The sequence below is a fragment of the Macaca fascicularis genome, chromosome 15 (genome assembly GCF_037993035.2).
Source record: "Macaca fascicularis isolate 582-1 chromosome 15, T2T-MFA8v1.1".
Lineage (NCBI taxonomy): Eukaryota > Metazoa > Chordata > Mammalia > Primates > Cercopithecidae > Macaca > Macaca fascicularis.
In genome coordinates, this window is record NC_088389.1 from 64,703,788 (window position 1) to 64,729,406 (window position 25,619).

The window sequence follows — 25,619 nt, forward strand, 5'->3', positions numbered from 1 at the left end:
AGTCGCGCACAGCCCCACAGACACAGCTCGGGATACACACATTCATGCATGCGACATACACTAACCATCTACTCAGGGTCCTCTCCCTACAATCATTCACCCACCCCGACCCCCCTCCCCAACGGACTTGGTTGACTCTCCTGCCCCAATGGCTAGTACGCTCGCATTCAGGATCTCCTACCTCTGGGGCAGGGATTTGGCCAGACCTGGGAGCACAAAAGTTGGGCAGGCTCCTTGGAAGAGGATGAGGCTAGGCTGGGCTGAGTGAGTTGATCTGCCCTGAGCTGGAACAAGATTGCCAGGGCTCAGGCTGAACCAAGAACCCTGTAAAGACGACTTGGCTGGGAAGAGGGTGAACAAGGCAAAGCACGTAGCGTCGATGCCTCTGTATCTGTGGTCAGAAACTGTTTCGAACACCTCCCTGACCTCCAGTCCCCCACCCCCATTGGATTATCTAAACCAACAGCTGTGGGTAGGTGCCTTAAACCCTTCACCCACCGGGCCTGTGTCCTTTCCCTTTTTGCCATGATAGTGGGTACCTTCGTAACACCTTGCCACCTCCTTCCCTGATTCCTCTTTCTCTTCCTGATCTGTTCATGTTGGTGAGGTCCAGGACTTAGAACTTGGACCTCTTCTATCTACACTCACTCTCTTGGTGACCTCATTGTCTTATACCCTTAAATACCATCCATTTACTCCCAAATGTGTGTCTTCGGCTAGCATCTCTTCCCTGAACTCCAGGCTCATCCGAGCTACCTACTTAACATTTCCATTAATATGCCCAACATGCAGTTTCAACTTAAGTCTATACCAGGGTCCTGATCTCCCCACAAACCCACTCCTCTTCAATCATCCTCATCTTGTTAACTAAAATTCTATCCAAGTTTCTCAAGTCAAAAACCTTGCAGTATTCTCTCCTTTTCTTTCTCTCATATCTTATGCTGAACCCCTCCGCAAAGGCTGTTGGCTCTACTTTGTTTCCAGAATCTGAGCACTTCTCACCAACTCCACACACCATCATCTCCTCCCTGGATTGTTGCAACAGCCTCCACACTGGTCTCCGTGCTTCCATTCTTGCACCAGTTTGGTCTACTCTCCATTCAACAGCTAGAGAGAGTTTATGTCAGACCATGTCACACTTGTTCAATACCTTCCAATAGCTCCCCATCTCACTCAGCAGAATATAACAATGGCCTACAAAACCCTGTGCTATCTGGCCCCTGTTATTATCTGACTGTATATCTCCTACCACCCTCCCCTTTTAGCCTCCTTGCTATTCCTCAAATACACTCTTGCCTCTTTGCCCTTGCTCTTTCCTCTACCTAGAACATCTTCACCTAGACCTCTGCAAGGATTTCTCCCTCACCTTCTTCAGGTCAGCTCTCTGCTCAAATGTTGGTAAAGGTTTTCCTGACTGCCTTATTTAAAACAACACGCTCCCTCAATACTCCCTATCCCTCTTGCCTTCTTTATTTTTCTGCATAGCACTTATTGCCATCTGAGATAGTATAGATTTTTCTAGTTTGCTTATTGTCTGTCTCTTTCATTAGTATAACAACTCTGCAAGAGCAGGAACATGTATCTGTTGTACTTACTGCTGTATCTCAGTGCCAAGAATGGTGTCTGGCACATAGGAGGCCCTCAATAAATATTTATTGAATGAATGTGTAACAAATGCCTTGTTTATTGTTATTTAATTATTTCACCCCTTCCTGCTGATTCTCAGGGTCTTTCCCAACAGGCGCTCCAGGCAGATGGTATTGACATTGAATTGAAACATCTCTGCCAGCTTTGCACTATATGATTGTGTCATTTAGGATCTTGGCAGGAAACAAATGCCATGCTCAAAAAAGGTTAATGGAAAAGAATTTAGTGAAGGGACCACTTACAGAGGTGAGAGTAGGGTTGTTGTAGGCAGTCACTGCACGTGAATTAGTATAGCCCCAAACCTCAGATCATCTCTTCTTCTAGGCAAAGTGTACACTAAATGTACTGCCCCAAATTCTGCACACTGAGAGGACTTCCCTTAACCACTGTATTTCAGGACCATCCCTGCATGGGGCTGTAATCAGCTGTCTCTTCCAGCTAATGCCAGCATACCTTACAGACCCTCTGTTAACTGTTTGTAGAGAACATCTCCATGAAGCTGTAAGTGTGATGAGAGGAAGAAGCAGAAAACAACACAAGTAGGAGTCTGAGCCATCTGGCCATGCTTTTATTCATACCTTCTGAAACTTCTAAGGTCTGGTCTTATATATACAATTCATTTCATAATGAATGCTGCTGTGCACATCCAACTATGTGATTTGCTTAGATAGCACCCTTAGGTCACATTGTCACTGGATGAACTATAATCTGAGTTTGAGACCAGGGCCCCAAGGCCTATCAAAAGCTGCTTTTCAAATAGAAAAGAACTGTTAGCAGAAGAAGCATGGCCTTACTCCACTACACTAAGGTTCTTTGCTTTAACTCTCCTACTAGCGCTTCTACAGCACACCTTTATCTGCCACAGACAACATGAAATTCACTGGATTTGTGGGTCATTCAGCCAGAGCAGCAGTGCAACCTTCCCTGGAGCCTGGACCTCATTCAAAACTATCAGCTTCAGCTGGGCATGGTGGCTCACGCCTGTAATCTCAGCACTTTGGGAGACCGAGGCAGGTGGATCACCTGAGGTCAGAAGTTCAAGACCAGCCTAACCAACATGGAGAAACCCTATCTCTACTAAAAAAACAAAATTAGCCAGGTGTGGTGGTGCATGCCCGTAGTCCTAGCTACTCGGGAGGCTGAGGCAGGAGAATCACTTGAACCCAGGAGCCAAGATTGCATGATTGCACTCCAGCCTGGACAAACAAGAGTGAAACTCCATCTCAAAAAAAAAAAAAAAAAAAAAACCTGTCATCTTTATGAGCCTTTATGCAATATCCAGTCAACATTTTGCCGTAGTACATATAAATACAGTATATATTGCCTCTAAAACCCAAAGTGCTCTTTAACATCATGCCCTAGATGACTTTTTCAGCTCGTCCCCATCTCCATAGCGTAGAAATTTCACCATATTTGAAAAACACTGACTAGGAGGAAGATTTATAGAATCCGCCTGTGAAAGAGATCCAGGATCTCCCAGCCCCCCACCCAATCAAGAGGATTCAGTTCTGGGAAACCGGCCTAAGTTTAGGAACTGGGTAAGACTGTAAATCCTTAATATAACTTGAAAATCAAGTTTCTGCTTACCAGGTCTGGAATTTTTCCACTTGTATGGGTCAAGTAGAACATTAGTAAACTGTCCATTTCATTACTAGGAACACCATGATTAATTAGCTACCACCATATATTCCTATGGGGCAAAGCACATGATTACCACTCATCTCTACAGATTTCATAGTAATTTCACTCACCTTATCACTCATGGTTAGGTGGTAACACCTGTCCTCTACCACGCAAGAATTCCATCATTCACCTTGAAATAAGGCTACCCAGTCCCAAGAGAGCATCTCACAACCTCATTTCTAGCCTATTAAAGAAGTCACACAGTGCTTTTCAAAGAGTTGACGTTCCCCTCAGTAATGTGTTCTTGCTGCCTTGAAGAAGAAAGTATCTTTCTGGGCCCTTTGGAGGTGTACAAAACAGGTAACTTCAACATTCATTTCTAACCTTTGAACCTCTTCCTCTACTTTACTATTCAAAGTATAGTCCAAGGACCACAGCATCAGCATCATTTAAAAGTTTGTGAAACATGAAGGCCAGGTGTGGTGGCTCAGGCCTGTAATCCCAGCACTTTGGGAGGCCAAGCTGGGTGGATCATCTGACATCAGGAGTTCGAGACCAGCCTGGACAACATGATGAAACCCCATCTCTACTAAAAATACAAAAGTTAGCCGGGTGTGATGGCGTGCGCCTGTAATCCCAGCTACTTGGGAGGCTGAGGCAAGAGAATAGCTTGAACCCAGGAGGTGGAGGTTGCAGTGAGCCGAGATGGTGCCATTGCACTCCAGCCTGGGCGACAGAGCAAGACTCCGTCTCAAAAATAAAAACAAAACAAAATTGTAAATGTGAAACATGAAACATCCTGGGCTTCACTCCAGACCTACTGAATAGAATCTACAATTTAATAAGATTCTCCCAGGTGAATCATGCACACATTAAAGTTTGAGGAGCTGTGTTCTACAGCAGGCCAGCGAGGTTCTAGCACCTCAACCTCACTGATCACAGGCCACTGTCAAATCCAGGCTTCCAGGAATCAACCCAACAGAATAGTAACACAACTCCCAGGTGCTCAGCTAATATTAACACAATGATACCCAAATTGTGCATGAGGACACCTATATCAATAAATTTGTCCTCACTGGTTCCTGGGATTCTCCCAGGACAAGTTGACAAGTTCCTGCAAATTTCCCAGCACCTACACTCTTGCTCTTGGAGCACATCCTGTACTTTCCTGTCTAAACAATGTTAGGATTGAACTCGAAATATGGGCCTGGAGACTCTGAGGTCTGGTCAGGGTGGGTCCTGAGGAGAAAAGGCATGCCCTTTGACAGAGAGTTATTATCTAATGGAAGGGAAGGTTGGATCCTTCATGGTTTACAGGGGAAGGGGGAATTATTTTCTGCCACCAAGGAAGATTCAGGGGGATTTGAAGGTCCAGAGTTCTCAGCTTTGTTCATCTCTGCTCAAATGTCACCATTCCAAGTTTCAGAGTCCTATGCCTTCCCAACAGTGCCTTTATTCTAGCATAAGGGCATCATCACTCAGACATCAATCCAAGACACTTGGGTCTTGGATCTGATCCTCAGCCATATCTGTCATGTGGCCACATATAATAAACATTCCTTAAGACTTCCATTTGAGTTAGAAGTTCATGGTCTAACCTTTTTTTTTTTTATATAGAGTCTCGCTCTGTTGCCAGGTTGGAGTGCAATGGCATGATCTCTGCACGCCGCAACTTCTGTCTCCCAGGTTAAAGCAATTCTCCTGCCTCAGCCTCCCGAGTAGCTGGGATTACAGGCGCCCACCAGCATGCCTGGCTAATTTTTCTATTTTTAGTAGAGACAGGGTTTCGCCATGTTGGTCAAGCTGGTCTCAAACTCCTGACCTCAAGTGATCTGCCCCCCTCAGCCTCCCAGAATGTTGGGATTACAGGCGTGAGCCACTGTGCCTGGCCTAACCTTATCTTTTGTATTGGAATTTTACTAGCACAATCAGAAATGGCCAGTGAGGTTCTGGCCTCAATATAGTACTATAGTAACAATATAGTACTATAGTACTATAGTAACAATATAGTAATCACCATTTACAATCATCATTTGTGGCCATAGTAAGTAAGTGCCTCAGGTACTTTATCTCCTAATGTCTTAACTTCCAACGTTTCATCCATGCCTCACGAGTGATAGTCTAAGTGACTGTGATGCTTCTACATGCTCCAGATTACTTGTATCCTCTTTTTCCAAGCACAGAGACTATCCATGCCCTCATCAAGGGCAAGCCAATCCTAGAATTGCATTTTGGGAATCTATGTCCTGGTACTACCAATTATATCAGTGAGAACCCTGGCAGGAAACATAGCACACTCCAAGGATACAGGGAAAACCATGTTTCCCTACTCTCTACTCCCTCTCACCACTAATACTTCTGTGACCTCTGGTTATTCATAAGTGTGTGGGATTTTTCTCCCCGCCGAGAAATTCTCTGGCAGACAGTTCCTCAGTGGACACCAGATGGGTGTCCTCTAATTCAATTCAATTCTGACATCATTTACCTGGAGGTAGCATCAGATCCCACAAGTTGAGGGTTCAGTTCCACAAGACTGCCCCCCTACTTCAGATACCAATTGCAAGCACAGATTTTGGCCTATGCTTCTGAGTGACCCGCTATAAATAGGGGTTTCCACAACCCACCTGGGATTCAATTAATTTGCTAGAGCGGCTTACAGAAGTCAGGGAAACATTTACTTATGCTTACCCATTTATTATAAAGGATATTAGAAAGGACAGATAAACAGCCAGATGAAAGGGATGCATAGAGTGAGGTATGGGAAAAAAAAAAAGGTGTGGACCTTCCATGCCCTCTCTGGGCACCCTCCTCCAGAACCTCCATGTTTTCAGCTATCCAGAAGCCCCTACGCCAACTTTATCCTTTCGGGTTTTTAATGGAAGTATCAGTACATAGGTATGATTGATTACATCATCAGCCATTGGTTTATCAACTCAAGCTTCAACCCCTCTTCCCCTACCCAGAAGTGGGGAGTGGGTGGGACTCCCCACCACTAGAGAATGTTAGAGAATGTTCCAACTCTCTAACCATGTGGCTGGTTCTTCTGCTGACCAGCTCCTATCCAGAGGCTGTCTAGAGGCCTCCAGCCACCAGTTATCTCATTAGCATACAAAAGACACAATCTATCCCAAGATTCCAAGGATTTCAGGAGCTATATGTCAGAAAAGGAAGATGAAGACCAGATATATATTTCACAATATCACATACACTCAAAAAAATTTAATTGGAAAGATTTTAATAAAAGGACAATTTAAGAGATTGGGTCAATATTAAGGAACCAACATGGGATGATAAGCTGTTGGGGTCTAGCAATGGGGAGAAGCCATTACCATACAAAGGCTTGAAGGGGCAAGAGGAGGGAACAGTGTTTCCAAAGCCTGTCATGCCAGCACTTTGGGAGGCTGAGGTGAGTGGATCACCTGAGGTCAGAAATTTGAGACGAGACCAGCCAACATGGTGAAACCTCATCTTTATTAAAAATACAAAAATTAGGCCAGGCACGGTGGCTCACGCCTGTAATCCCTGCACTTTGGGAGGCCAAGGCGGGTGGATCACCTGAGGTCAGGAGTTCAAGACCAGCCTGCCCAACATGATGAAACCCCGTCTCCACTAAAAATACAAAAAAAATTAGCCGGGCGTGGTGGCAGGTCCCTGTAATCCCAGCTACTCAGGTGGCTGAGGCAGGAGAATTGCTTGAACGTGGGAGGCAGAGGCTGCAGTGAGCTGAGATTGTGCCACTGCACTCCAGCCTGGGTGACATATTGAGACTCTGTGTCAAAAAAAAAAGAATAGAGATAGACCCGTGGAAGGGAGGCAACCCAAAAGGATCACTCTAGACCAGTGGGCCTCAATCTGTAGACCACTTTGGGAGGTCAATGTGAGCCTTGGGATTCTCCTGCATCAGCCTCCTGAGTAGCTGAGGAGTCAGGAGTTGAAATGGAGTTTCACCATGTTGGCCAGGTTGGTCTCAAACTCCTGTTCCAGATAAACAAAACTTATGAAGTTCATTAATAGTAGACCTGCCCATAAGAAAAGCTAAAGGGAGAAATAAAAAACAAAAAACAAACAAACAAAGAAATGCTAAAGGGAGACCTTCAGAATGAAACAAAAGAACAAAAAATAATAACTTACAGCCACACAAAGAAACAAAGATCTCTGATAAACAATAACATAGCAGGCTGGGCACAGTGAACTTCTTGGATATGTATATTCATACTTTTCATCAGATTTCAGATGTTTTGTCATTATTTCTTCAATTTTTTTAATGCCCTATTCTCTCTATTCTCCTCCTAAGACTCCTGGGATGAGGTATACATTTGATGGTATCTCTGAGGCTTGTTTGGATCTCAAACTTTAGCATGTATCAGAGTCACCTGGAGGGTGTGTGAAAATGCAGTTTGCTGGACCCCATCCTCAGTCTCAGATGTGGTAAGTGGGAAGTAAAATCTAAGAATTCATGTTTCTAACAAGCTCCCAAGTGATGCTGCTGCTGCTGCCCAAAGGCTACTCTTTGAGAACAACTGCCACAAGGGAAATTATTCACTGCCAGAACTGCAACAAGATGAAAGATTTGGGGAATTAATACCCCAGCCTCTCTCCTTCCACCACTGATCTCCTGTTGCTGCTTCCCATGGGCCAGCCCCAAACAGAAGCCAGAGAGCAGGAGACCCTGAGTAATGCTATCTGCAGAGGTCAGCCTTCCAGGGAGCAGAGCAGGGCCATGAAGAGTGGAAAATGGATAGATTGGGTCAAACAGAATAACCAGAACCACCATGGACAGAGGAATGGATAGATCAATGGAAAGAGGGATGGATGGATGAATTAATGAAAGCCATGGTGGCTCACGCCTGTAATCCCAACAGTTTGGGAAGCAGAGGCGAGCAGATCATTTGAGGTCAGGAGTTCGAAACCAGCCTAGCCAATATGGTGAAACCTCACCTCTACTAAAAATACAAAAATTAGCCGGGCATGGTGGTAGGTGCCTATAATCCCAGCTACTCAGGAGGCTGAGGCAGGAGAATGGCGTGAACCCGGGAGGCAGAGCTTGCAGTGAGCCAAGATCACGCCACTGCACTCTAGCCTGGGTGACAGAGGGAGACTCTGTCCCAAAAAAAAAAAGAAAGGACAAAAGAAGAACAATGGCTAACAGAACTTATTGTGCATCAGCCTCTAAGCTAAGGGCTTTTAAGGGCTTTATTCAGGGTACCTCATTTAATCCTGAGATGTAGATCTACCATTCCCATTTTACAAATAAGGACACTAAGACACAGAAACTGGAGAATTTTCATCTTGTCGCAGTTAGTAAGTGGTGGAATCTGAATCCCAAGCTAGGCACTCTGTCTGCAGAGTCTCCCTCCTCTGCACCGTGTACTACCCGTGCTGTGCCATGACCAAGTGGCAGACAGGTGGTGTGGGGTGAAGGTAAAGAGTGTAAACCCTAGAGCACACCTGGGTCCAAATCATGCTCCAGTACTTACTAGCTGTGTGGCTTTGTGCTCTGAGCCTCATGTTCCTTATGGGTAAAATAAGAATAATAACGCGAAAATAAGAAAAACTACATCAATTATATTGTTTTGGGAAAGTTAAGCAAGGTAATAGTGGTAAAGTCCTTGACATAGAGCCTAGCACATAGCAAACAATCAAAAAATACCATTACTATTATTATGATTAATGAATGGAAAGAAGCTAAGTCAGAAATTTAAGAGGGAAATGTTCCCCCTCCCTCTCCGCATCCAAGAGAGGGTCTAGGACTTGGGTGATGAAGGGTGAATGGGCGTTTCATATTTAGTTTCTCTTTCGAGGCCTTCTCTTCTGACCTTTCTCATAAGGGGGAAGTCACTTGTCCCCTCCTCCATCAGCCGATTCCTTGAAATTTTAAGATTTGTCTGAATATGAGCTGGCCAGCCCCTCTCCTTAGAAATCCCCTCTTGGTTCCCAGGACTGAGAAAAGGGGGAAAATGAAGGGGCCTATTCCAAGCCAGCCTCCCTCCAGCTGTTCCTTTGACCCAGGTGTTGGACATAGGAAAATGGTAAACAGAGGAAACGGAGGGCTTGCTGAGCCCCAGAGGCCAGAGATGTGGGATGGGGGTCCTGGGTCTCTTCCCAAGGTACCTGGCCTTTCAGCTCTGCTTGCCCCAAGGGAAGGACTGGTTCCCATATGGTGGGACCTTGGAGGCCACCCCAGGCTCTCATGGTTGTCCTGAGGGTGCCAGGGAGCCTTCTTCACCATCAGCCTCCCAAGAAAGAAGCACCAGTGAGGACAAGGGATAAACCTAAGGAAAGGAGCCCCACCTTTGACCATCACTTCTGAACCCCAGCTCCATGATTGATGATGCAAATGCCACTGATGGGATGACAGAGCAATCCCTTTCTCTGGAGAAACAGTGCACAACCCCCTTTACTGGGCCAGACTGCAGACTTAAGTTCTCAGAGCAGGAGCCAAGGAAAGCAGAAGGAAAGGGCAACCGCAGTGGGGAAGAAGGAGGGGCAGAGTGAGATTCTGCCAGAAAGAGGGAGGTAACAGGGGAATCACAGAATGGGACATGAAGGGGAATTTCAGGCAGAGAAAGTGAAGCTCTGGCCATAAATAGGAGTCAGCTGCAGGACTCACATTCCCAGCCTCACATCATTCATACCTTGCATTTCACCCCTGCATCCCAGTCGCCCTGCAGCCTCGCACAGATCCTGCACACACCAAGACAGCTGGCACTTACATATTCACCATTGGCCTGCCTCTGTTCACCCTCCATGGCCCTGCTACTGGCCCTCAGCCTGCTGGTTCTCTGGACCTCCCCAGGTAAGGCTGAAGGAAGAGTCAGGGTCAGGGGCAGTGAGGGGCTGGCAGTGGGTAATGTCTAGATCTCAGATTGCTTGGCACTGGACGTAAGGGACATGGTGAGTTCAGGCGAATGCTTAGGTCTGCATGTTTCGGTGAGCCTGGCGGGTCCCTGCATGTGTGCCTGTTAGTGTGGGTATCCCTGTGCCCCTGAATTCCAATGCGGGTGTGTCTCTTAGTACATCCTGGGGCCTATGGCTGTGGCTGTCTCTGCAAGCTCTATTTCCTGCTGCCTCCATTTCCCAGGCAGAAGGAGATTTGCTTAAGGTAGGGAGAATGGCAGACACCAAGCCAAGGCTGATATTCAAAAATTTAGCAATTAATAAGGCTCCTAACACCAGCCTACCCCACCCCACACCCCTCCCACACTGTGACTTGCATTAACTCTTTACTTGCTGGATTGTCTTGGGAGAGAGGTTGGGGTGATCAGGGCAGCAGGAAGTCATTTGTGGGGCTCAGGGCAGTGGTTATTTGCAAAACAGTTTAGAAGTATGACAATATGTTTAGCAACCAGCAGAGCCAGAGCCATATTGGTGCATGCTGGTTAAATACCAGGTCTAACTCCTCCCCTACCCCATCACACACACACAAACACACACACACACATACACACACAGAGGTGTCCTTAATCCGAGCTAGGGCCATGGCCACGCCACCCTCAAGGGCCCTGTGTCCTGTCACCTTCTTTCCCCATCCCAGCCCCAACTCTGAGTGGCACCAATGATGCTGAAGACTGCTGCCTGTCTGTGACCCAGAAACCCATCCCGGGGTACATCGTGAGGAATTTCCGCTACCTTCTCATCAAGGATGGCTGCAGGGTGCCTGCTGTGGTGTGAGTGGTGGGGAGGGTGTCTAGCCTCATCTCCCTTTTTAGCCCCTGCTGAGACTCCCACCTTCTTATTCCCCTTCTCCATGCCAAGCCCAACCCCTTCAAGGAAATCCCTGAAACAGGTTCCCAGACATGGTCCCCAGATACGCTGGATTCTGGGGCTCCATTCTCTCTGACCTCTCACCCCAGGTTCACCACACTGAGGGGCCGCCAGCTCTGTGCACCCCCAGACCAGTCCTGGGTAGAACGCATCATCCAGAGACTGCAGAGGACCTCAACCAAGGCAAGCCTGGCCTCCCTGGCCCTGTATCCTCTCTCTGAGCTCCTGTCTAAGATTCCAGCCTGTGACCCTTCCTTTCCTGCCTCCTCTAGATGAAGCGCCGCAGCAGTTAACCCATGACAGCACCAGAGGGAGCCTGGAGTCCGAGTGAAGCGTTGTGAATTATTACCTAATCTGGGGAACCGAGGACCAGAAGGAAGCACCAGGCCTCCAGCTCCTCTGCACCAGACCTGACCAGCCAGGACAGGGCCTGGGGTGTGTGTGCGTGTGAGTGTGAGCAAGAGGGTGAGCGTGGTCAGAGTAAAGCTGCTCCACCCCCAGACTGCAATGCTACCAATAAAACCACCTGGTGTTTACAACTAATTGATCACAACCAGTTACAGATTTCTTTCTTCCTTCTCCACTCCCACTGCTTGACTAGCCTTAAAGAAAAAAAAAAAAAAAGCCACCTGGCACCCATAGATCTGTCTGCTGTCTGTTTGCTGTCTAGCCAGGAGGACAGGAATAGGAAGGGGGAGGTAGAATGGCAGTATCTATTTTCTCTTCTGTGGCCTAAGGGATCTCCTCGCTCACCTTCACTTAACAACCTGCTGCTCTCAGGATCAGCCTCATTGCTTTCCATAGTTCAGCAACACTAAGCTTGGATCAGTTCCCTGAGTGAGCCAGTGTCTCATGCCTCCCAGTCTTTGCTCTCCAAACCAGGTGTTCAAGCATCCAGGTGTCTGAGGGATCCAGTGTCACTCAGGGGAAGGGAGTTGTGGGGAATCAGCTCTCATGGCTGGGGGAGGTGGAGTGGGGCAAAGGACCCAGCTCTACTGCCTAGGGGGAAAATACCCATCCACCCACGCCCTTCACTTGGTCTGGCACACTCTTCTCTCTCCTCTGCCCACCTGGCTTCCCATCTGGGTCCAGATGCCTCTTCATCCAGGGAGCCTTCCCTGACCCCAGGCTGGGTTAGGTAGCCTCCTGTAGTAGCCCCTCACAGCATTCATCATACTGACTTATATTTGCTGGTTTGTCCAAATTTGTCCATGTTCTTGGACTGGGATCACATCTCTTTTGGGTTCCACTGTTTTTCTGGTGTCCAGCATGCTGCTTGGCTCAAGGCAGTCCCTCAATAAATATTTGTTTAGTGAATGAATAAATATGTGAGGAAAGACTCAGAAGCCAGGGCTGAGGGCCCATCTGTCCATTCTGTCCATACAGAATCTGACTTCCAGGCCAGCCTTCCTCTCTCAGCCAAACTGAGCAAGGTCCAGCCCCATCTTTACAATCCTGGGGCCATGCCTCTCAGGGACACTGACAGACAGATCTGGAAGTCAGAGGTCAGAGACAGGAGAGAGGCCCACGGGGTGGAAGAAGGAGTAGCCAGGGAAACACAAGAGATTCCGCATAGAGGAGCCCTACCACCACCCCTACAGTCTACATGGGCTCCAGGGCTCAAAGGCAACACTGAGACGAGAGACATCTCCCCAGATGAGACCAGAAAGGAATCTCAGCTCTGGGAGATGAGAGCCGTGTGACTCTTGGAGCATCCCACAGGGCTTCTCTGTACAGAGTGAGGGCCTCGTACTTGAGAAGTCCCCTGGGGAAGCAGGCTGGCCTCCAGATGGTGTTCTCTAAGGCCCTCTCCAGCTGGGAGTGACAAGTCTGTGCCACTGGGGTCAGATGAGAGCAAGGCGGCCAGATTGAGCACCCTTGCCTGGGAAGAGAGGCCATCGTCATATCAGGTATACCTCAGCCAGCAACAAAACCAGGCCTGGGCAGGCCTTGAAAAGGGAGAAATGGGCTGGGCGCGGTGGCTCAAGCCTGTAATCCCAGCACTTTGGGAGGCCGAGACGGGCGGATCACGAGGTCAGGAGATCAAGACCATCCTGGCTAACACGGTGAAACCCTGTCTCTACTAAAAAGTACAAAAAACTAACCGGGCGAGGTGGCGGGCGCCTGTAGTCCCAGCGACTTGGGAGGCTGAGGCAGGAGAATGGCGTAAACCCGGGAGGCGGAGCTTGCAGTGAGCTGAGATCCAGCCACTGCACTCCAGCCTGAGTGACAGAGCGAGACTCCGTCTCAAAAAAAAAAAAAGAAAAGGGAGAAATGTTGAGGGAGTTGTGGCAGCCCTTCCTCACTGACGGCATGACATCCTCTTCCTCTCCTCTGCTCCCAGATGCAAGTGCTCAAAACCTTGGGTATCCCAGGTCTTAGAATCACTGGGATCATGCATCCATGCATCCATTCATTCAGCTGTTTCTGCATTCATCAGACCTCCATCCATCCAACCATCCACTCACCCACTTCCCACCCAGCCATTCTTTCATCCATCCACCGAGCCAGCCAGCCATGGCGTTCTACGTCTCCCAGCTGTGGATCCCATGCCCCGCATCCCAGCAGGCTGGTGTCTCAGAGGACAAATGCACATGGCGGGGGTGGGGGGAGCATATTGCCTGAAAACCCTCTCAGTGCCAGTGACATTTACAGGAAGTCAGTCTGCCACAGAAGCAACAAAAGTGATCTCTCTGGACTATCGGAGGAACACACAGACAGAGCAGGGCAGGTGAGAGTAGGAGCCTTGAAGAATATGCTACCAGGACAGGGGCCCCTGGATACTACCTCCATGACACTGCTGCCAGGAGGTACAGAGCAAATCCTGAATTCACTGCCTGGGCCAGAGTCCCATGATCCTGTCTCTGCCCCACTCATTGTGCGACTCTGGGCAAGTTCCTTTTCCATTCTGCACCCCAAGACCCAGTTTCCCCATTTGTCAGATGGGAGAGAGAAGCTTGATTTTCGAGACTCCTTCCAAACAACAACTTGGCTCCTGATTCTTTAGTTCTTATACTAAACCGCCAGCATTTGCATAGATACCCCACAAAGTCTTGCACATCCAGAAAACACTCCCTGGGGCCACCTTCTGAGATCAAAGGAGAACTGAGGCTCAGAAACAGAGAAAATAATCTAGGAGCTAGTGAAGTGCCTTGGATTCAATTGACCCTGGAAGCCTGGGAAATGAAGAATTTGGAGGAAATCTGAGGGGGTGGACACCAGAGCCCTAGGGGAGCTGGCATGCAACCCTCCCCACCCCTTCTATAGCCAGTGCTTTCCATCCTAGCTTTTTGCCTTCCTCTTTTTCCCACCCCCCAACCATATCAACCCATCCTGGACACTGGGTCTTATCTCCCTGCCAGGTACATAAGCTCAGCAATCTGAGCAACTGGAGCAACTGAGCATCCTGCCCCACTCTAACATTCTCAGCCCTGGGACTCCATTTAATCAACATCTGCTTTCTGCTTTATGGTGAGTCACTGACGATTGTTGCATCTTCATTTATCCAGAGTTCTGGTGGGCTAGGAGCCCACTAGAGATTGCCAGCCCTCTGAGGAATGGTGTGGACTCCTAGCTCCCCAGTTAGGATGTGGAGGCCTTGTTGCCTGCCTCTAGATAGACACCTTCCTCTCTAGGGCACATGGCATCTGTTACAGGTTCAAGGCCTGCAGCTGGGTGATACCTCCCATCATAAAGGCCAATATCTCAGTAGCCAATATCTTCCTAAAAGTATCTGACACCTCTGCTCAGGTTTCTCTTAGCCTTTGGGTGATGAAAAGCTCCCTTTTCTATTTGTTGAGAGAGCTCCCGAGGGAAAGGTTGGGCCTCATCCAACTCCATTGCCAACATTGCTATGACAGGGTCTGGTACAAAATAAGCCCCAATACACATATGATTAACAAAAATGGAACTGAACATGGCCTTTTCCCACCATGCCCCGCCCCCCACCAGGAGCACATCCAGTTCTCAAGACAGCTGGGGCTATCTCTGCTGTGTGGTTGAGTGTTTGTTCAGAGCCAGCTTCATACGGTTTTGATCATGTTTTGATCATCTCATATTCAGCTTCTCGGCAGGCAAGCTCCATGTCACCCCCTCCTTCTAGGCTACGGGAAACTCAGAAACCACCAGAAAATCTTAGAAATAACAGTTTTGTGAAGGCTCAGGACTCCTAATTGGGAAATTTCCTCCAAGTGCCCCTCTGTAGGAATTAGCAGGCATTTCTCTGGTCAGATAACTTCCTAGGTGACCCCTGAGACTTTGTCCACATGGAAGGACATGGCTCTGAGTATTAGCTAATTCACCACTAATGCTTACCAGGTACTGGGCACTGCTTTAAGTGCTATTACCATTCTTATGTTGCAGCTGAGAAAACTGAGGTACAGAAGTTAAGTCACCTGCCCAGGCTGGACAACTAGAAAAAAGGCAGAGCTGGGGTTCCTGTCTGGGCAGTTTGGCTCCGGAATATCTACTCTGAACTACTACACATACCACTTCTCCGAGTTGACCTATCTCCTAATTACAAATGGAGAACAGTATAGCAGGGCCAGAAGTGGAAAAGCGGCCCATGGGAATAGGGAACGTCGCTACTTCTGTGTGCTGGCCATGTGCAAGTCTCCAAGCTGAGTCCTTTCTTGGCATTACATCATGGCACCCTCAAACGATCCCATGAGGTATCAGTACCATTCTATGTATAAGGAATTTGAAGCACAGAGAGGAGAATTACCTCCCAAGTCAACTCAGCTGGTGAGTGGCAAAGCTGGGATTGCAGTCTAAGCCTGCCTGATGGGCAGCACTTGGACTGAGGGCTGGGGGTTGGGAAGTCTAATGGGGGTAGAAAAGCTCAGCTTGCTAGAAAAAGCTGGGGAAATAAACAAGAGAGGAAGCTGGTGGCCACAGGTAGGGTCCCCGCACTTGAACCCAGACACAAAGACACATACCCTAGAGGGCTTCCAACCTCCTGTGCCTCTGCAGTAGAAGGGGTATCAGCTTCCCCCAAGCCTCAAAGAGGGATTTTACTCAGGCCTCAGTTTTCCCAATGGCAGAGGAGTAGAGAAGGGGATTGGGCTACAGCAATGCCCACCCTACTCCTATTCCCAGGGGAGTATCAGATGCCAGGACCTGGTGATATTGAAAGGAAATGAGGAATGTAGGGACAGTGCTGGGGATCTGGAGGGTAGGGGTAGAGGCAGGATAAGAAACCCTCTGACAGGCAGGGCTCCTGGAAAGGAGTGGGGCCTGGCGTCTGATCGGCAGGTGGCAGAGGACCTCTGAAGAGCAAAGCATCTGAGGGCAGCAGGGCAGCATCAACTCTCAAAAGACCCATTTCTGAGGAGCACTTTCATCTCCCAAGGGGCCAGGGGCAGGAAGGGCAGGGTTGGAAGAAAAGAGCGAGGACAGAACCTCTAAGGATCAGGGTAGATGAGGGAATCAGGCCTCCCCACCCTACTTCTAGGGCCTTTGGGTCTTCCCCGTGGCTCCAGTGGGATGCAGAAGATAAGAGCCGCCCTCAGTTCCAACTTGGCAGAGGTGGGAAAGCTTTCACCTCAGCCACGGGAACACTACTATTCTGGGACAACCAGATCTTCTAGGGCTTTTGATCTCAGAATCCCGGTCCCTGGAAATCTGAGCCTAACACCATCCAAACCCCAATCACCACATCGACCTCATTCCTGTCAAACCATCATTTCAAGGGTCCTCTCCCAAGAGGAAGCCAGCCCTTCTGTCAGGGCCTCAACACTGTAAAGTGCTCATCAGTTTAGGAATCCCCATCCCTGACAGGATGTCCCAATATCTATGATGTCCTCATTGCTGACAGGACTCCCATTAATGTCAAGGTCTCCCCATTACTATCAAGCCACCATTCCTCTCAGGAAACCCTACCACTGTCAGAAACACTTAAACCTGTCAGGCAGCACAGCAGCACTGCACAGCTCCAGGGGGCACCATCCTCTCTGTAGTCTATGTAAATGGTTCCTGTATGGCAGCACTGAGTGCCAGAGTATCGCTCTGAATGTTAGTGTAGGGCCCCCAGGAGTCTCAGCACTGCCATCATATAGGGTTCCAGCCCTGGGAAAACCCCTCATGTCTAAAGAGATGTTTCATCACTGTCTGCAACCCAGAACACTTATTCATTCCAGGCACTATTCTAGGTGCTGGTGATACAATAGTGAACAAGATAGATATGGTCTTGGTCTTCATGAAGCTTCCCCCTCTCCTCCAAAAACAGAAGGCAAATAAACAAAAGTGTTGATCAGGATTCTTACTTGCAAGCCACTGAAACTCACTGGCTGATTCCAACAGAAAAGGAGTTTATTTAAAAAGACCTTGGGAAGATGCAGAAAATAGCAAGAATAAGTGAGCCTAGGCAGCCAGAACCACTCCCAGAGCATACAGTACAGTACAGATGGTCCAGATAGGCCTCCAAGACAGCATGGTTGCACCACCAAAAGGGGATGCCAAGTGGCCAAGACAACGCTTATGTCGAGACAACTGGGGCTCTTGCCCTACATTCTATGTTTTAGATGACCCTAATCTGGCCCTCCTCTAATCATATCTCTGGACACAGGGAAAAAAAGTCCACAGAATCAAGGGAGCACCCACCCAGAACTCATTCTTTTCTTCTAGACCACATTTCAGGAACTGAAAAACAGAATTTCCTGCCCAAATGCCCCCAAGTAGCTTCCAATATCCATATGGGCCTCTTCCTCAGATCTGTTCTTCCTAGGATAGACTGTATCACTGATATACACACTACCAGGTCCAGAGGGGAGCCAAGAAGTAGCTATTTGCAGGGAATGTAGAAAGAGCTTGTATGTTCGGAGCTGGAATGTTTACACCCAGGCACATGAGACCCTTCATGGTGCAGGATAGAACTGTGGATAAGAAGAGGAGAGGGACAAGTGGAGGGCTAGTGACGGGTTCTCCCCTTACCACCTCATTCCATCATGGAACTCCAAGGAGTTCAAGAAGTCTCAACTTAAACCTAGCCTCCAAGTTGTTTTGAAAGTATATTTTTTGGCCAGGTATGGTGGCTCACGCCTGTAATCCCAACACTTTGGGAGGCCAAGGCGGGTGGATCACCTGAAGTCAGGAGTTCGAGACCAGCTAGGCCAATGTGGAAAAACCCTTTCTCTACTAAAAATACAAAAATTAGCCAGGCATGGTGGTGCATGCCTGTAATCCCAGCTACTTGGGAGGCTGAGGCAAGAGAATCTCTTGAACCCGGGAGGCAAAGGTTGCAGTGAGCTGAGATCATGTCATTATACTCCAGCCTGGGCAACAGAGCAAAACTGTCTCAAAAAAAAAAAGAAGAAAGCAAGCAAGCATATTTTTCAAGGTAAGGAAGACAGACACATCTTTCATTTGACAACTTGTTAGCTTGATTTTTATCTTTTAAATATTTAGATAGCGGCCCTCCACTTTTACTATTGCCCCAAGCCTCACCAGTGTTAGGTGGTCAGCCTGCCAGATGCCACCTCTGGAATCATAGCTACAGCTGCTCCTGTAAACGAGATTTCACCACCCCTCCTACCACCACCAGAAATAGATTCTCTAATAACCCCACTCCTTCACATCGCTACTAGTTTCCTATTCACAGTCGTTGGAAGGTGATTATGATTAGCAAAGCCTAGGTCATGTGTCCAAGTCCTAGTGCAGAGGGGGCTGGGAAAATTAATATGTGACCTTTGGGGATTCTATGATGGAAAGCAAAGTCTACCAGTAGCCAAGAGTAATATAATAGGAAATTTCTCAAACACAGAAAGGGGCTAACTTTGTGGGCAATGAATATAATAATAAATATCTCTATAGTTCACACTATGGCTATCCAAGATCAACATACATCTTTCTTCCCAAACCCTAGATTTCTTAGAAAATTAAGGGTATCACCTAACATAATATCACCTTCGTTTATGCAGCCAAAAAAAATTCACCCCTCCCCAAAGACAGACGACTCAGAGCCTTAGAAATTATCACATCCATCTTAGTCAGTTCAGGTTGTCATAACAAAGTACCATAGACTGTGGAGCTTAAACAACAGAAATTTATTTTCTCACCATTCTGAAGGTTAGAAGTCCACCATCAAAAGTGCCAAGATGGGCCAGGCACAGTGGCAGTGGCTCATGACTGTAATCCCTGCACTGTGGGAGGCCAAAGCAGTAGGATCATTTCAGCCCAGGAATTTGAGACCAGCCTGGGCAATGGCTCTACAAAAAAACAAAAAAGAGAAAGAAATAATTAGCTGGGTGTGGTGGCAGGTGCCTGTAGTCCCAGCTTCTTGGGAAGCTGAGCTGGGAGGATCTCTCAAGCCTGGGAGGTCGAGGCTGCAGTGAGCCGTGATCATGACACTGCACTCTATCCTGGGCAACAAGCAAGACCCTGCCTCAAAAAAAAAAAAAAAAAAAAAAGTGCCAAGATAGTCACTTTCTGGTGAGGGCTTTGTTTGTGGCTTGCAACCAGCCAGCCGCCTTCTTACTGTGTGACACAGAGAGACAAAGAGAGGTCCTTCTCTCTTCTTCTAAGGCTATACTCCTATCGGATTATGATCTTACTTAACCTTTTTTTCTTCTTCTTATTTTTTGAGATGGAGTCTCACTCTGTCACCCAGGCTACAGTGCAGTGGCACAATCTTGGCTCAATGCAACCTCTGTCTCCTAAGTTCAAGCAATTCTCCTGCCTCAGCCTCCCAAGTAGCTGAGACTACAAGCACACAACATCACACCCAGCTGATTTTTGTATTTTTAGTAGAGACAGGGTTTCACCAGTTTGGCCAAGCTTGTCTCGAACTCCTGACCTCAGGTGATCCACCCACCTTGGTCTCCCAAAGTGCTGGGATTACAGGCATGAGCCACCACACCTGGCCTCATTTAACCTTAATTACCTCCTAAAGACCCCACCTTCAGATACAGTCACATTTAGGGTTGGGACTTAACACAGGAATTTGCGGGGGACACAATTCATTCCATAGCAACATCCAATTCTAAATCCAAGATATTGGGGTGACATGTTTTCCTCCTCTAGTTGTATTGTAATCTTATGTCTCTATTTTCTAACACCTGGTAACTACCACCAACACACCTGATTGGTCAGAGTAGGCTAGGTAATGCTGTAATAACAAATGACATCCTAATCTGAGGAGCATAATGCAACAAAATTCTATTCCCCATGCGTGCCAAGCCTGCTGTGGGTCCAGGCAAGTCTCCAGCACAGCTGTAGTCCATGTGGCAGCTCAAGTTTTCAAGTGTTTTGATCTTTTGCCGTGCTTCTTCATCTCAACACAGGCTTCCATGGTCGCTCCAGTTAAGGAAGACAACAAGGGAAATTCTTGCTTAAATGTTTTTGTCCACAAGTGACATATGCCATTTCTGTTCACATTTCATTGGCCAAAGTGGGTCACACAGCCATGCCTAACTTCGAGGTGGTAACTCCCAAGATGAGAAGTAAAACCAGAATCTTGCTGAGTAGTAGTAATACCACCACAACAACCTATATTCAAGAATGCAATAAAGGAGGATGAAAGAAAAGAGGAGTCAGTTAAAGAACAGAAAAATAGACACATTTCACAAGGAAGGGAATATGGATAAAAGTTACAGTCAGTAGTTCTGCAACTGGTTCTGGGACTTAGCTGACATACATTATTCTCTTCTTGTATTGGTTTTCTTATTTTATTTTATTTTTTTTTATTTTTTGAGACAGGTCTCCCTCGGTCACCCAAGCTGGAGTGCAATGGCATCATCTCGGCTCACTGCAACCTCTGCCTCCCAGATTCAAGTGATTCTTCTGCCTCAGCCTCCCGAGTAGCTGGGACTACAGGCACCTGCCACCATGCTCGGCTAATTTTTGTATTTTTAGTAGAGACGGGGTTTTACCATGTTGGCCAGGCTGGTCTCGAACTCCTGACCTCAGGTGATCTGCCTGCCTTGTCCTCCCAAAGTGCTGAGATTACAGGCATGAACCACTGCACCCAGCCTTGTATTGATTTCCTATTGCTGTAAAATAAATCACCACAAATTTAGCAGCTTAAAATAACTCAAATGTATTATCTCACAGCTTCTGTGAGCCAGAAGTGTAGGTCTAGGTTGACTGGGTCCTCTGACCGTGGCCTCACGAGGCTGAACTCAAGGTGTCATACAAACATATCCAGACTGTCAAGCAAAAATAAAAATTAAAAATATAAAAGAAATGAACTCAAGGTGTCATCCAGCACTGCAATCTCATCTGAGGCTCAGAGCCCTCTTCCAAACGCACTGCTATTTTTGGTAGTTGTGCTTATAGGACTAAGGCTCCCAGCTCCTAGAACTGCCTGTTGTTCACTAACACATCGTCCTTTCCACAATATGGAAGTTTTTTGAGACGGACTCTCGCTGTGTTGCCAGGCTGGAGGGCAGTGCCGTGATCTTGGCTGACTGCAACCTCTGCCTCCTGGGTTCAAGCGATTCTCATGCCTCAGCCTCCCGAGTAGCTGGAATTACAGGCACACACCACCACACCCAGCTAATTTTTGTATTTTTAGTAGATACGGGGTTTCACCATGTTGGCTGGGATGGACTCGATCTCCTGACCTCATGATCCTCCTGCCTTGGTCTCCCAAAGTGCTAGGATTATAGGCATGAGCCACTGCACCCAGCTTGCTATTGCTTCTTGTCTCTTACCCCAGACATTTTTCTAAAGGTTTACCTGGTTAGGCCAGGCCCACCAATGGTGATCTCCCTTTTAACAAACTCAGAGTCAACTGATTAGGAAAATTCATTCCATCTGCAAAAGCCCTTCATCTTTGCCACATACAAACTTAATCACTCAAGTTATATCCTGTCATATTCACAAGTCAGGGGGTCAAGGGCATCACTTCATCACTTCAAGGTGAAGAGATTGCACAGGGCATGCACATCACGGGGCAGGAATCAGAATTCTATACCACACTTCCCCTATGACTCATTTGAAGGTCTCTTAACCTCCAGCCAGCCCTCACTGGTTGATATTCTATTCCCTCAAAATATCTGAACCTTCACATCCAAGGGACACTAGCCCTTGGTGGTCCTGCCTGATTAAGATTACAGTGGTCTTCCATTAACTTTGACCACTGAATTTAACCAAGGCATCATCAGGAGGTGCCCTGAAATTACGTGGGTGTCTTTACACCCCTCCATGAATTCATCATGTAGCTACAGCCAATTTCCCCTGAATAGTCAGAATCAACTCCCCCTACCAATGTGGTAACTCCTCATTCACCCTGTGGCATGAGAAGCCCAAGCCAGATGGTGGTCTCAGCTTCCAACTCAAGGAACCACTCCTCTTTCAGGAAAAGTAGAAAATAAGATGTTCTGCTCACTGGAAAAATTTTATTCTCCACTGTCTTTCAGGATCACCCTGAATGGGGCCTTAATGCTATAGTGATCCACTCTAAACTAGTTCCAGAAAATTGTGCAGAATCATATATACCCAGCTGAAAAATTGGCTTATGAGTCAACAGTCATCAAGAACTCTCCATAAGGCTGCAGGTGCAGACTGAGAGAAAGGTGACTATGACCCAGGGGCAAGCATGCTGGAAATGTGAGCAATCTGCTCTTGGGCTTCATACTGCATGGCAATTGGTCATAGAAACCTCAAACACCACTGGATCTGCTCAGTCAAAGGGCCGAGTGACAGACAATGGCACTGCCACCAATTCTAGTGCCACCACCAAAATGGATTCCCCATGGTCCTTACTTCTTTGCATCACTAGCACCTGATTCACAGCCCTGAGAAAGTACATCCAGATTGACTGGACTTTCTTAGATGCAAGGGAGGCTGGGAATGTGAGTATCTGGCCTGTTGGGCTTTTATGCAGGAAGGGGGTTCAAATGCTGGTGGGTCAAAAATAACAACAAAGGTCTGTTACAATATAGAAATAAAACAATTTCAAATTGGGTGCGTATATGAAAGATACAATAAAAGGGGTTAAGAAAGATAAAAACAGGATGAGATGGCGCTGACATGTTTTAAATAGGGTGCCTACGGAAGGCCTCTTTGAGGAGACAATATTTAAGCTAACAACTGTCAGGTGGTAGTTTAAACTCTAAAGGGACAGAACTAATGGAATAGATGTATCTAAAGGGGCCAGGTGTGATGGCTCAGGCCTGTAATCCCAGCACTTTGGGAGGCCGAGGCGGGCAGATCACCTGAGGTCAGGAGTTTGAGACCAACTGGCCAACATGGTGAAACCCCGTCTCTACTAAATATACAAAAATTAGCCGGGCGTGGTAGCCCACGCCTGTAGTCCCAGTGACTCAGGAGGCTGAGGCAGAAGAATGGCTTGAACCCGGGAGGCAAAGGTTGCAGTGAGTGGAGATCGCATCACTGCACTCCGGCCTGAGTGACAGAGCAAGACTCCGTCTCAAAGAAGGAAGGAAGGAAGGAAGGAAGGAAGGAAGGAAGGAAGGAAGGAAGGAAGGAAGGAAGGAAGGAAGGAAGGAAGGAAGGAAGGAAGGAAGGAAGGAAGGAAGGAAGGAAGGAGGGAAGGAGGGAAGGAGGGAAGGAGGGAAGGAGGGAAGGAGGGAAGGAGGGAAGGAGGGAAGGAGGGAAGGAGGGAGGGAGGGAGGGAGGGAGGGAGGGAAGGAAGGAAGGAAGGAAGGAAGGAGGGAAGGAAGGGGCGAGCGAGCCAGGCGTGGTGGCTCACGCCTGTAATCCCAGCACTTTGGGAGGCCGAGGGGGGTGGATCACCTGAGGTCAGAAGTTCAAGACCAGTCTGGTCAACATGGTGAAACCCCGTCTCTACTAAATATACAAAAATTAGCTGGCATGGTGGCGGGCACCTGTAACCCCAGCTACTCAGGAGGCTGAGGCAGGAGAATCGCTTGAACCTGGGAGGTAGAGGTTGCAGTGAGCCGAGATCATGCCCTTGTGCTCCAGCCTGGGCAACAATAGCGAAACTTCGTTCCAAAAAAAACGAAGGAAGGAAGGGAGGGAGGGAGGAAGGAAGGAAGGAAATATATAAAGGAGGGGAGTTGCCGGGCGCGGTGGCTCAAGCCTGTAATTCCAGCACTTTGGGAGGCCGAGACGGGCGGATCACGAGGTCAGGAGATCGAGACCATCCTGGTTAACACGGTGAAACCCCGTCTCTACTAAAAAATACAAAAAACTAGCCGGCCGAGGTGGCGGACGCCTGTAGTCCCAGCTACTCGGGAGGCGGAGGCAGGAGAATGGCGTGAACCCGGGAGGCGGAGCTTGCAGTGAGCTGAGATCCGGCCACTGCACTCCAGCCTGGGTGACAGCGCGAGACTCCGTCTCAAAAAAAAAAAAAATAAAAATAAAAAATAAAAATAAAGGAGGGGAGTTTATTAAGTATCAACTCACACAGTCACAGGGTCCCACAATAGGCCATCTGCAGGCTGAGGAGCAAGGAGGGCCAGTCCAAGTTCCAAAACTGAAGAACTTGGAATCTGACGTTCGAGGGCAGGAAGCATCGAGCACGGGAGAAAGATGAAGGCTGGGAGGCTAGGCCTGTCTCTCTTTTCACATTTTTCTGCCTGCATATATTGCCGGCAGCTGATTAGATTGTGCCCACTCACATTAAGGGTGGGTTTGCCTTTCCCAGCCCACTGACTCAAATGTTAATCTCCTTTGGCAACACCCTCAAAGACACACCCAGGATCAATACTTTGTATCCTTCAATCCAGTCAAATTGACACTCAGTATTAACCACCAGGACACCTAAAAGATAAGAAGCCAGCCATTCAAGAATGAACGACCAGCGTGGCCAGAGGACAATGGATGAGGAGGAGACGGCATAAGAAGAGGTAGGACAGGGAGGTTGGAGTCATAGGATCCAAGTCTTTGCAGGTCACAGGAAGGAGTGAGGATTTTGTTCTGTAAGTGCTATGAAAGATTTAAGCTGAGAAGTAACATGATCTCATTAACAGTTTACAAAGACCCTATCAGCAGTCTGGAAAAATGAATTGTACAAAGAAGAATGGGGAAGTCAAAGGGCTTTTCCAGCAGTCTAGGAAAGAGATGATGCTGGCCTAACCTAGGTGGTGGCAGTTGGAATAGAGAAGAGGAGGAATCCGATACGGACTTATAAGTAGAATGAGGGGCTGAGCTGATGGATTATATTTGAAGCATAAGGGCAAGGGAAAAACCAGAGATGATACCAGGCTTCAGGTCCGAGCCCCTGGAGGGACGGCAGCTTCCTTTTCTGAGATGGATAACTGGTGAGAAGACAAGCTAAGAGAGAGGTGTTGAGAATCAGGAGTTCGGTTTTGGAATAAGGTATCTGACATAATTTGGAAATGTGTCCCTGCCCAAATCTCATGTTGAATTGTTATCCCCAGTATTGGAAATGGGGCCTGGCAGGAGGTGACTGGATCATGGGAATGGATTTCTCATGGATGGCTTAGCACCACCTCCTTGGTGCTATCCTCCTGAAAATGAGTGAATTCTCATGTGATCTGACTGTTTAAGAGCGTGTGGCACCTCCCTCTGTTTTTTCTGTCTTGCTCCTGCCCCTGCCATATGAGATGCCTGCTCCCCCTTCCCCTTCTGCCATAATTATAAGCTTCCTGAGGCCTCCTCAGAAGCAAATGCCAGTGTTATGCTTCCTGTATTGCTTG

At 47.8% G+C, this 25,619-nt stretch overlaps 2 protein-coding genes across 4 annotated transcripts in view; one reads left to right on the plus strand and one right to left on the minus strand.

Moving 5' to 3' along the window:
• The window catches only part of PHF24 (PHD finger protein 24), a 294,972-nt gene that overhangs the window by 258,217 nt on the left and 11,136 nt on the right, over positions 1 to 25,619 (minus strand). For 2 of the 3 annotated variants that reach the window (XM_074017237.1, XM_045373422.2), the window contains exon 2: positions 19,089 to 19,238. The gene's annotated coding sequence lies outside the window, so the exon portion shown is untranslated. Of the gene's footprint in view, positions 1 to 19,088; positions 19,239 to 20,109; positions 20,518 to 25,619 lie in introns of all 3 variants that reach the window. The other variant, XM_074017238.1, reaches the window with a different exon arrangement.
• Positions 9,881 to 11,577, plus strand: CCL19 (C-C motif chemokine ligand 19). Its single transcript, XM_045373443.2, has 4 exons — positions 9,881 to 10,066; positions 10,805 to 10,937; positions 11,124 to 11,217; positions 11,307 to 11,577. The coding sequence occupies exons 1-4, from the start codon at positions 10,018 to 10,020 to the stop codon at positions 11,325 to 11,327; spliced, it is 297 nt and encodes a 98-aa protein (XP_045229378.1). The 5' UTR covers positions 9,881 to 10,017; the 3' UTR covers positions 11,328 to 11,577.

What these genes read in the sequence shown, in the direction of transcription:
- CCL19 (XM_045373443.2), top strand. Translation starts at nt 10,018, where the DNA reads ATGGCCCTGCTACTGGCCCTCAGCCTGCTGGTTCTCTGGACCTCCCCA. An exon ending in GGTTCTCTGGACCTCCCCAG is followed by an intron (nt 10,067 to 10,804) that starts GTAAGGCTGAAG and finishes TCCCCATCCCAG; the next exon opens with CCCCAACTCTGAGTGGCACC. An exon ending in TGCAGGGTGCCTGCTGTGGT is followed by an intron (nt 10,938 to 11,123) that starts GTGAGTGGTGGG and finishes CTCTCACCCCAG; the next exon opens with GTTCACCACACTGAGGGGCC.